This window comes from Melanostigma gelatinosum (genome assembly GCF_949748355.1).
Source record: "Melanostigma gelatinosum genome assembly, chromosome: 22".
Lineage (NCBI taxonomy): Eukaryota > Metazoa > Chordata > Actinopteri > Perciformes > Zoarcidae > Melanostigma > Melanostigma gelatinosum.
The window spans coordinates 1,040,653-1,053,152 of NC_136655.1; the positions used below are offsets into that span (position 1 = coordinate 1,040,653).

At 39.3% G+C, this 12,500-nt stretch overlaps 1 protein-coding gene across 1 annotated transcript in view; it reads right to left on the bottom strand.

The window, feature by feature from the left end:
- The window catches only part of ptprb (protein tyrosine phosphatase receptor type b), a gene marked incomplete at its 5' end in the record, with an annotated part of 31,875 nt that overhangs the window by 11,665 nt on the left and 7,710 nt on the right, over nucleotides 1-12,500 (bottom strand). Inside the window, 13 exons of the mRNA XM_079294838.1 lie at nucleotides 572-853; nucleotides 932-1,097; nucleotides 2,673-2,773; nucleotides 4,708-4,858; nucleotides 4,998-5,167; nucleotides 5,248-5,517; nucleotides 5,595-5,742; nucleotides 8,525-8,640; nucleotides 8,713-8,878; nucleotides 9,179-9,276; nucleotides 9,355-9,559; nucleotides 9,827-9,885; nucleotides 11,933-12,199. Of these exons, the coding sequence (XP_079150964.1) occupies nucleotides 572-853; nucleotides 932-1,097; nucleotides 2,673-2,773; nucleotides 4,708-4,858; nucleotides 4,998-5,167; nucleotides 5,248-5,517; nucleotides 5,595-5,742; nucleotides 8,525-8,640; nucleotides 8,713-8,878; nucleotides 9,179-9,276; nucleotides 9,355-9,559; nucleotides 9,827-9,885; nucleotides 11,933-12,199 (2,199 nt within the window). The remainder of the gene's footprint in view (nucleotides 1-571; nucleotides 854-931; nucleotides 1,098-2,672; nucleotides 2,774-4,707; nucleotides 4,859-4,997; nucleotides 5,168-5,247; nucleotides 5,518-5,594; nucleotides 5,743-8,524; nucleotides 8,641-8,712; nucleotides 8,879-9,178; nucleotides 9,277-9,354; nucleotides 9,560-9,826; nucleotides 9,886-11,932; nucleotides 12,200-12,500) is intronic.

Here is a 12,500-nt window from a genome sequence, read left to right on the forward strand (position 1 = left end):
TACTGACAGAAATAACAAACTAGGTCACTGTGTGTGTGTGAGTGTGTTTATTCCTTCTGTTGATCAGTTTTAATCTCTGCTGCCAAAAAAAACTGAGAGAAAAACAGATTCAAAATTAAAATTAATAAATAATCAGACATTCAGACTCTTTGTTCTGTTTCCACCTGGTGGTGAAAAAGAGGAACTACACCACGTCTGATTCATAAAGAAGGAAACATTAAGGACACATTTGAGACCAAAGGGTTTGTCTGAGCAGGTAAGGGGAGAGGAGACAAGGAGGGAGGAGAGGAGACAGGAAGAGAAGAGGGGAAACAACGAGAGAGGAGACAAGGGGAGAGGAGAGAGGACAAGGACAGGGGAGTGGAGGAATAGGGGAGAGGAGAGGCAACAATGAGAGAAGAGAGAAGGAGAGAGAAAAAGAAAGAAGATGAGAGGATACAAGGAGACGGGAGAGGAGTGAAGAGAGGAGACAGGGGGAGAGGAGACAGAGAGAGGCTAGGTGACAAGAAAAGAGGAGGATGCCAGAGAGGAGAGGAGACAAGGAGATAGCAGATGGTGTCTTTCCACCCACTTGTCCTGACGTTCCTCTGGATTGGCTGGCTCCTGACGGAAGGCCCGCCCCTGGCTCCGCCCCCGGCGACGGTTGCCACGGTGAAGTTGTACTGTCGCCCCGGAAACATGCCGCCCAGGACCCGGCCCGTCAGGTGTGTCTGTGTGACGGACAGGCGGTCCGGAGGAGTCCACTGCAGGCTGAAGCTACCGTAGTCTCCGGAGGCGGGACCTGACCACGACAGCTCTACCGTGTCATTGGTCGGGCCTTGTTTGACGGACATGTGAGTGGGCGGCTCTGGAGCTGGAACGACGACATTAACTGTTGATGTTAATGCTGCTCTTCACTCTTTAACTCTTTAACTGTGTTTATTTGACTCACCGGTGCGTCCGAGAGCTGAGATATTATTGGTCAGTTCCCCGCTGTGTGTGATGACCTCAGCGCGGTACAGCCTACCAGGGATGAGCCCCGAGAACATGTGACTCTGGAGCTCCACCCCCAGCATCTGGGCTCCCACAAGGGCTCCAGAGACGTCGTACAATACCACCTTAAACCACACAGACACAATATTCAATACCACCTTAAACCACAAGAATCAAGATTCAATTCCACCTTAAACCACACAAACAAGCTTCATTACCACCTTAAACCACACAGACACAATATTCAATACCACCTTAAACCACACAGACACAATATTCAATACCACCTTAAACCACAAGAATCAAGATTCAATTCCACCTTAAACCACACAGACACAATATTCAATACCACCTTAAACCACACAGACACAATATTCAATACCACCTTAAACCACACAGACACAATATTCAATACCACCTTAAACCACACAGACACAATATTCAATTCCACCTTAAACCACACAGACACAATATTCAATACCACCTTAAACCACACAGACACAATATTCAATACCACCTTAAACCACACAGACACAATATTCAATACCACCTTAAACCACACAGACACAATATTCAATACCACCTTAAACCACAAGAATCAAGATTCAATTCCACCTTAAACCACACAAACAAGCTTCATTACCACCTTAAACCACACAGACACAATATTCAATACCACCTTAAACCACACAGACACAATATTCAATACCACCTTAAACCACACAGACACAACATTCAATACCACCTTAAACCACACAGACACAATATTCAATACCACCTTAAACCACACAGACACAATATTCAATACCACCTTAAACCACACAGACACAACATTCAATACCACCTTAAACCACACAGACAAGCTTCAATACCACCTTAAACCACACAGACACCGATTAAGTAATACAGTTGTTCTCGATTGCTGAGACACATTTCTTGAGACACCGAAAATCGGCTCATTGGGGTGCACTCTGAGTCCTGCTTCCCTCATTGTCAGTCCGTGGACTACAACGTGGTCTATGACTGTTGCTCGAATTCCATCAGATATTTCCACTCTTTGTCTTCCTCTTCCTATTCGTCCTCCTCTTCCGCTTTCTTGCCATCCTCCTCTTCCTCCTCGTCGCCCATCTCGCATACGTCCTCGTCCTCTCACATTGTTTCTTCTATCCATTCTCAGACTTTCTCCTTCCCACCTTCAACCACCTGTTTGCTCTCTGAACTGGTTTATATTGGTTGTGTCACATCATTTGATACAAGTGAAATCCATTTTGAGTGATTGTGTTTCATCAATGACATGTGTTCTCTATTTGTATTTGATTGTTGCCACTTGTGTTTGCCAGTATGGATGACATGTGCATTAGAGTGCAGAATGTGTTTAGAGTTTTGCTGAAAAGTCTCAGTGAGATCTGCAAATTGTGTTTTACCATGTGACACAGTTTAAGGTATTGACAACAGACTGCACAATCAGCTAAATGAGTTCAGGCAACTGAGAACTTTGTTCAGCCAATGGGCTTCAGTGTTTTAGCAATTGAGAAAAACTGGAATATATACATTGAAATATACAATTTTAATCTCGAAGACTTTTACTGTAAAATAAAATAAAATAAAATGAAATTAGATGAAATTAGATAAAATCAAATCAAGTCAAGTCAAATCAAATCAAATCAAATCAAATCAAATCAAATCAAATCATGAAGTACCTGATAGCTGCTCCAGCTTCCCTCTCCGTGATGCCAGCTGACCGTGAGTCTGTCCGTCCGTCCTGAACTCTGAACCTGAAGAGCCAAAACTGAGGACGGGACTGTAGAAAAGAAAAAGATGAAGTGAGGATCGAAGAACAGGGAGGAAAAAGAAAATGGTGATCAGCAGAGAGAGAGAGAGAGATAACTGATCAAATAAAAATATCATGAAGTGATAACAATGTGTTTAAAGTGATAATAACGTGTTTAAAGTGACAGTAACGTGTTTAAAGTGATAGTAATGTGTTTAAAGTGACAGTAACGTGTTTAAAGTGATAGTAATGTGTTTAAAGTGATAACAACATGTTTAAAGTGATAGTAATGTGTTTAAAGTGACAGTAACGTGTTTAAAGTGATAACAACATGTTTAAAGTGACAGTAATGTGTTTAAAGTGACAGTAACGTGTTTAAAGTGATAACAACATGTTTAAAGTGACAGTAATGTGTTTAAAGTGACAGTAACGTGTTTAAAGTGATAGTAATGTGTTTAAAGTGACAGTAACGTGTTTAAAGTGATAGTAACGTGTTTAAAGTGATAACAACATGTTTAAAGTGACAGTAACGTGTTTAAAGTGATAGTAATGTGTTTAAAGTGATAACAACATGTTTAAAGTGACAGTAACGTGTTTAAAGTGACAGTAATGTGTTTAAAGTGACAGTAACGTGTTTAAAGTGACAGTAATGTGTTTAAAGTGACAGTAACGTGTTTAAAGTGATAACAACATGTTTAAAGTGACAGTAACATGTTTAAAGTGATAGTAACGTGTTTAAAGTGATAGTAACGTGTTTAAAGTGACAGTAATGTGTTTAAAGTGACAGTAGTGTGTTTAAAGTGACAGTAACGTGTTTAAAGTGATAGTAACGTGTTTAAAGTGACAGTAATGTGTTTAAAGTGACAGTAACGTGTTTAAAGTGACAATAACGTGTTTAAAGGGATAGTAATGTGTTTAAAGTGATAATAACGTGTTTAAAGTGATAGTAATATGTTTAAAGTGACAGTAACGTGTTTAAAGTGATAGTGATGTGTTTAAAGTGATAGGCATGTGTTTAAAGTGATAATAACGTGTTTAAAGTGACAGTAATGTGTTTAAAGTGACAGTAATGTGTTTAAAGTGATAATAACGTGTTTAAAGTGACAGTAATGTGTTTAAAGTGACAGTAACGTGTTTAAAGTGACAATAACGTGTTTAAAGTGACAGTAATGTGTTTAAAGTGATAATAACGTGTTTAAAGGGATAGTAATGTGTTTAAAGTGACAGTAACGTGTTTAAAGTGACAGTAACGTGTTTAAAGTGATAGTGATGTGTTTAAAGTGATAGGCATGTGTTTAAAGTGATAATAACGTGTTTAAAGTGACAGTAATGTGTTTAAAGTGACAGTAACGTGTTTAAAGTGATAATAACGTGTTTAAAGTGACAGTAATGTGTTTAAAGTGACAGTAACGTGTTTAAAGTGACAATAACGTGTTTAAAGTGACATTAATGTGTTTAAAGTGACAGTAACGTGTTTAAAGTGACAATAATGTGTTTAAAGGGATAGTAATGTGTTTAAAGTGACAGTAACGTGTTTAAAGTGATAGTGATGTGTTTAAAGTGATAGGCATGTGTTTAAAGTGATAATAACGTGTTTAAAGTGACAGTAATGTGTTTAAAGTGACAGTAACGTGTTTAAAGTGATAATAACGTGTTTAAAGTGACAGTAATGTGTTTAAAGTGACAATAACGTGTTTAAAGTGACAGTAATGTGTTTAAAGTGACAGTAACGTGTTTAAAGTGACAATAATGTGTTTAAAGGGATAGTAATGTGTTTAAAGTGACAGTAACGTGTTTAAAGTGACAGTAACGTGTTTAAAGTGACAGTAACGTGTTTAAAGTGACAGTAACGTGTTTAAAGTGATAGTGATCTGTTTAAAGTGATAGGCATGTGTTTAAAGTGATAATAACGTGTTTAAAGTGACAGTAACGTGCTTAAAGTGATGGTAACGTGTCTTACTGACCCGTTCTGGCCAACACTGACGAGTCGCTGCTCATGTCTCGGCTCCAGCTCACCACCATCAGTCGGTACAGACTTCCTGCTCTCAGCCCAGAGAAAACACAGCTGTCTGCAGCCGGACCCACTTTCTGCAGGTCCACCGGCTCGCCCAGCGCCTGCAGCACAGTCCATCATTAATTACACTATATATGTTTCAGTATATATGTACGTACATACATACATATATACAGTACTATACTGTATTATAGTACTATAATAATAATAATATTTCAATTACATGTTTAATCATCTCACCTGAAGATGCGCCTTCCTGCTCACCTCCGGCCTGTGATTGGCTGTTGCCTCTGCGACGCTGTAGAGCGACAGGTCGTAGATGTCGACGTGACCTCGTGAGGGACGCCAGGAGAAGGAGAGAGAGGAGGTGTTGGAGGAGGTGACGGTTAGATTACTGACAGCAGCCGGACCTGAAACACACACAGAGAGGAGGACGAATGTGAGTGACTTGAGACATTTGATTGGACGGTATTGTGACGTAGTGACTTACGTGTCTGTCCGTCTGCAGAGGCCTCCAGCGACGGGACGCCGCCGCTGAGCGTCGCCACCTTCACTCGGTACCACCTCCCCGACGTCAGACCCTCCAGACGCTCGCTACGACTCTCCGCCGGGACCGACCAATTGGCCAGGAGGGCGCCAGCCTCGTCCAATAGCTGCAGAGCGTAGCCGTCGTACACGCCCACGGGCCTCTCCCAGCTGACGGTCAGGCTGTGGGTGGTGTGGTCGTTATCCGCCTGCAGGGCTGTGACTCTGGCCGGAGCTGCAGCACAAAAAAACAATCAATATCAATATTTTCCTCTCTAATTATTAAATCAATCAACCAATCGGGGGTCTTACCGGTTCTGCCGGTGGCCGTGTTGCTATTGGTCAGCTTCCCGCTCAGTGATTGGACGGTGATGGTGTAGGCGTGGCCTGGGGTCAGATCCAGGAAGTCCAGGGAGGACACGGGTTTGGGGACGCGGCGAGTCTCGATGACGAAGCCGTCCTGGAGACAGGAAGTGACATCACAATATTCATACAGCCACCACAATCCATCAGTTCACCACCTGTTCATCAGCCTCTTCATCTACAGACCGAATCATCAATCATCCACATTTAGGTTCTCATCATTTCTCTCTTGTTTTCTTCCTCTTGTACTTATTGGTCTTGTGGATAAATCCAGATTAGATCGTAGAAGTATTCGATTATAGAAGTATTCGATTATAGAAGTATTAGATCATAGAAGTATTAGATCATAGAAGTATTCGATCATAGAAGTATTAGATCATAGAAGTATTAGATCGTAGAAGTATTCGATTATAGAAGTATTCGATTATAGAAGTATTAGATCATAGAAGTATTCGATCATAGAAGTATTCGATTATAGAAGTATTCGATTATAGAAGTATTAGATCATAGAAGTATTCGATTATAGAAGTATTCGATTATAGAAGTATTAGATCATAGAAGTATTCGATTATAGAAGTATTAGATCATAGAAGTATTCGATTATAGAAGTATTCGATTATAGAAGTATTAGATCATAGAAGTATTCGATTATCGAAGTATTCGATCATAGAAGTATTCGATTATAGAAGTATTCGATTATAGAAGTATTAGATCATAGAAGTATTCGATTATCGAAGTATTCGATCATAGAAGTATTCGATTATAGAAGTATTCGATTATAGAAGTATTCGATCATAGAAGTATTCGATTATAGAAGTATTCGATTATAGAAGTATTAGATCATAGAAGTATTCGATTATAGAAGTATAGCATCAGAAACCACAGCTGGGTGGTATCCAGACCAGGGCCCTCAGAGTTGGTGTAGGTGCAGTAAGAACATCACCTGTGTGTGCCGTCCAAGTGGAGACGGAGGAATGCCATTGTGTCTTCACAGAAAACAACTGTCGGTTAATTATTGGATAAATATGAGCGGTCATGAAGATAATCATCCAACTAAGAAAGTATTACAGACATGTTGGGAAAGACATAAAGTACCAAAGACTAGTTTTAGCTGGATCGGAGCAGCAACAGCAAGAAGCCGATAGTCTCTGATGTCGAGCTTTGCCCTCCTGTCGTTAGGCCAATAACTCCTGTGAGGCTTAAAGAAGCAGAGGAGACGCTGCAAATCAAGGGCAGATGTAAAAGTAGTGATTGAGTGAGTTCTATGAGCACAGATAAATACAGCCAGAGCACGTGCATGTTTCCACTGATGGATCTAAAGACCCAGCTAAGACAGAACAGGACCTGCTTTGCAGTTCTTTGACACAAATTTGAAATATTTAAACGCACTTTGAATTGTTTCGTAAACAAAGAGGACGGCTCACTGTGTTCAGCCTGGAGTATTATATGTACTCAGAAACATTAAGGGTTAAAGATGGAACAACAAATAAACATCAAATCAGAAGTCATTTATTTATTCATCAAATGTTAGATGTTGTCATTGAAGCTGTTTTGACAAAACGAGTAAATGATATGAAGTGACCTCATAGTGAGGAAAGAGCCTGAAGAATGTAATATCAGGGAGTACAAAGTATACAATAAATCGACAGTTATACGTCATATTTATTGTTGTTTTCATGGTAACGTGATATGTTGCAGCAAAGTGCTGACCCGTTCATATTCACACCATCTCAAGCCTCACAGCCTCTCACACTCACCAGCTGACGTCAGTGAGTCCTCCAGGGATCAGCGTGTGAGGCTTTAGGGACGGGCCCATGCACGCTTACCGTTAAACACCACAGAAGAAGAAGAAGTAGAAAAGGAAGAAGAAGAAAATCGGCATTACGCACGGGGACGCCTAACGCACAGCATCAGCTTGTTTTAGCGTCGCGTGAGTAACTTTTACGGTTGATTTTTTCACTACTTTGTTGGAATTTGTTTTGAGAAAGATGTTGAAACAAGGACCAAAGAAACACGTCACTCCGGAGGAAGTCGTGAACACGCTGGAGGACGCAGGGAGCCTCGTGTGTCCTCGTGTGTCCTCATCGTCAGATGAAGAGGACCTGCTGCATCACGAGGACACACGAGACGCCAGTGACTCCGATTACTGTGTGATCGTCTTATACATGTTATATTTATTGATTATTGATGTTGAATTCTCTGATCTAGAGCTAGCAGCTTTCTCAGGGCAACACTCTGGCTTCGGTGTGTGTGTGTGTGTGTGTGTGTGTGTGTGTGTGTGTGTGTGTGTGTGTGTGTGTGAGAGTGTGTGTGTGTGTGTGTGTGTGTGTGTGTGTGTGTGCGTGCGCTCCTCGTGCTGGATATCATGTTCATCATCTTCATTTTATTGTACCAGCAACATTATTCAAATAGACCTTGTGCTTGCAGAGATGCACTCTTTAGTATGGGTATGCAATTTTCGAGCAGAGGCCTAAAAAATAGGTCATTTTTTAAAGGTTTTTTGAAAGGAAGATGAATCGTCTTTGTAGCGATACGAGGTTCTCACAGAATATGATGCAATAATGTCGATTAAACTAGTTAAAATCACGCTACACACACATTAGTGCAGCAGCAACATTTTACTGATCAATCAGTGCTTTTACTACATTTTGTGCTTTTATTGTGAAAGTCCCATCAGGTAGAAAGAGGACACAATGAAAAATTACAAAATAAAAGCGCTAAACATATTAATGAGATTGAAGAACTTAAGTAAGATTTGGAACCAGGTCTTTTACGTGAGTATTTTTCACAGTGTGGTATACGTACTTTAGTCTGTTACACTTATTAAACCGTCTGATTTGAATCTGAAGGAACTGTATTATAATATGCTTTAAACTCACCGTGGTGGACAAGGAGACGCTGTACATGTCCAGGTCTCCGTCTCCAGGAGTCCAGGAGACCAGCAGCCCTCCGACGGACCGAGGAGCCAGGTGGAGGTTCCCGACCGCACTGGGAACTGGAGAGGAAGAAGTCCGGCTTCAGCAAAAAACTAAATGGACTGCAGGTGTTTTACACTTATCGGTCTCACCTGTCCGACCCTCGATGAACTGAGCCCTCTGGTTCGGCCCGCTGAACGTCGACACCACGATCTTATAGAGACGCCCCGGGGTCAGAGAGGTCAGCCGGTGCTGTCGCACCTCGCTGCCCAACGCCACGGGAGGGAAAACACGAGTGTCGTTGAAGAGCAGAGTCACCTGGAGACCAGAAACAACAAGGTTGAAGCTCTAAAGAGAGATTAAGATGATTCAAATCAAAGGAGTCACGACAGAAAATGAGCCAGATGGACATTTATTTCTGTCGAAATATGAACATCCTTAGTTTAAGAGTGTTGTAAATTGTTTAATTCGCCGCGTTTAGTTTAATTCCTGGTTGTATTTGGGATAAAAGTAAGAAAATAAAGAAATCTCTAAAGCTGCTGTAAGTAAACTATAACGTGTCATTTAAGTTTCTCTTTACATATATTTATATATTTATATTATTTATATTTTTCACACCTCGTAGTGGTCCACGTCTCCGGGGGCGGGGCTCCAGGTGACGGACAGATCACCTGTTCCCGCGTTGCCGAGCGACAGATTTCCAACAGCTGCTGGAACTGAAGGACAACAAAACTTTAAATCAATAAAAACAAAGATGAATTCACAGAAAGTTGTCTTCTTGGTCTCTGACTCACATGTTCGTCCGTCGGTCGAGACGCTGCAGACGTACTCGCCGCTCCAGGTTTCCACGGTGACAGTGTAGAGTCTGCCCGGCGACAGGGACGAGAAGACGCACTCGTTGTGTACGGCCGAGATGCTCTTATTCTGAAGGACGCTGTTGTTGTAACGGATCAGAACCACGTAGCGGTCCAGATCTCCTGCTGCATGACGCCAGTACACCTGAAAAACACAACAAAATACTTACTATATTGTCATTTATAAAACAGAAGTGAACATTTTCCAGATAACGAGAATTAAACTACAAACTGAAGTTCTTATTAGAAAACTTCATGGAAAGATATATTATAATCATATGATTAATCATTCTTTATCTGCGAATAATAACAACAACTATCATAACACGTATTTTTAATTAAAAGAAGAATGATTATTATTATTACTGTACAATAAAAATGTTTAATAAAGTTAGTTTAGAGTGAAACTCACTTTGAGGAAGTCGTCTCTTGCAGAGTGAACAGCTGTTGGGTTTTGAACAGTGGCCGGTTCTAAAAACAAATAAAATAAATTCATGTTTTATATCCTCACTTTTCACTCAATGTATCTTTCTGCTTTGTTTAGTTGTGAATTAATTAAAGAAGCTACACTGCAAAGAAAATATTCACAAGTAAAAAGAGATTTAAAAACTAAAAAAAGACAAAACAATGTGATCTATAAATATATAGAATAAGAAAAGAGAACCGTTACAGTAAACAGTGATTTTGAGCAAAACTCCTTTTAACAAATTAGCAGGAGTCAGAGTGCCAACACATGGATACCGTGAGAAAGACAAGACTGCCGAACGCGCTGATGTGTGTTTATGTTTGTGGTGTTAATAATGTGGTGTTAATAATGTGATTTAATAATGTGATTTAATAATGTGGTGTTAATAATGTGGTGTTAATAATGTGATTTAATAATGTGATTTAATAATGTGATTTAATAATGTGGTGTTAATAATGTGATTTAATAATGTGGTGTTAATAATGTGATTTAATAATGTGGTGTTAATAATGTGATTTAATAATGTGATTTAATAATGTGATTTAATAATGTGGTGTTAATAATGTGATTTAATAATGTGATTTAATAATGTGATTTAATAATGTGATTTAATAATGTGATTTAATAATGTGGTGTTAATAATGTGATTTAATGTGATTTAATAATGTGGTGTTAATAATGTGATTTAATAATGTGATTTAATAATGTGATTTAATAATGTGATTTAATAATGTGATTTAATAATGTGATTTAATAATGTGGTGTTAATAATGTGATTTAATGTGATTTAATAATGTGGTGTTAATAATGTGATTTAATAATGTGATTTAATAATGTGATTTAATAATGTGATTTAATATTGTGATTTAATAATGTGATTTAATAATGTGGTGTTAATAATGTGATTTAATAATGTGATTTAATAATGTGGTGTTAATAATGTGGTGTTAATAATGTGATTTAATAATGTGGTGTTAATAATGTGATTTAATAATGTGGTGTTAATAATGTGATTTAATAATGTGATTTAATAATGTGGTGTTAATAATGTGATTTAATAATGTGATTTAATAATGTGGTGTTAATAATGTGGTGTTAATAATGTGGTGTTGATAATGTGATTTAATAATGTGATTTAATAATGTGGTGTTAATAATGTGATTTAATAATGTGATTTAATAATGTGGTGTTAATAATGTGATTTAATAATGTGGTGTTAATAATGTGGTGTTAATAATGTGGTGTTAATAATGTGATTTAATAATGTGGTGTTAATAATGTGGTGTTAATAATGTGATTTAATAATGTGGTGTTAATAATGTGATTTAATAATGTGATTTAATAATGTGGTGTTAATAATGTGGTGTTAATAATGTGATTTAATAATGTGATTTAATAATGTGGTGTTAATAATGTGAGCTGCAGAGCAACAGACTGGTACCGTCTGCGTTCTTTGAGAAATGAGTGGTGAGATTTAACATGGAGTCTGATGGAGCAGCTGGTTGGAGTTCATGTCGCTCTGCGGCTCTTTGAGCCAAATGTGTAAGTCTGTTGGATTCCACAGACACTCGACTGCGACCAGCACAACATTTCCAAGCTTTTGGGCCATAAATATTGTATAAAGAGTAAAAATTGTGGGAGCTGGAGCAATTTGTTCGGAAAAATCACAGAATATTTTCCTGCTCCGCTCCACTCTGACAGTGATGTCATCACTCTAGCTCTTAACGAGCTGCGCAATACACACCCATTATAAAATCTGAAACAGACACGACATGTTCCTGAAACTTAATCTGTGACTTCATGGAAACTGTGCTAGCTGTCAAAATGTCCCTTTGGCTGAATAAAGTGCAGCGTTCTGTCTACGTTTTTAAACTCTGAATCATGTTTCTACGTTAAAGTACGGCTCGTCAATATGGGCCCAAAGTTAAGTGTTTTTTTGCTGTCTTTACGCTGAAACCCCATTCAATTATTATTAAACCTTAATTAAAAAGACTGAAATGGCAATTAAAGAAAGTATAGAGACAACATGAATATTAAATCTAACGTCCTCACGTGTCCGTGCTTGAACCGTGGTGGCGGTCTCCAGGCCGCCGCTCCTCGTCACTATGACCACGGAGTAAAGTCGCCCGGCGACCAGCGAGCTGAAGGAGCACTCGGGCGTTGAGGAGCGAGACACGGCCAGCGAGTGGACGGTTCGAGTCCCGTCCAGCAGCCGGACCAGGTAGCCATCCACCACGCCCACCGCCGGGCGCCACGAGGACCGCAGGGCGTCAGACCGACCGCCGTTAGACACCGTCACCTCGGAGACAGAGGCCGGGGCTGAGGGTCAGAGGTCAGAGGTCAAGAGGACTCGGAAGAAGTTCAACACATTGAGTTTCAGTTTGTGTATTTAATTCAATTAAAATCATGAATAATAACAGTACAAAAATACATTGAAGAGTTCTGTACACTCAATAAGTGTATCTCATGAAATCAATAGTAATACTAATAATAATCATGATCTTCATATCTATTCTTATTGTAATAAAATGAAATAAAACATTTCTAAAGATACTTTTAGGGGATTGAGAAATTTGGGAAATTTACCGAGGGAATTTGAAAAGAAAGTGTAAACCATTGA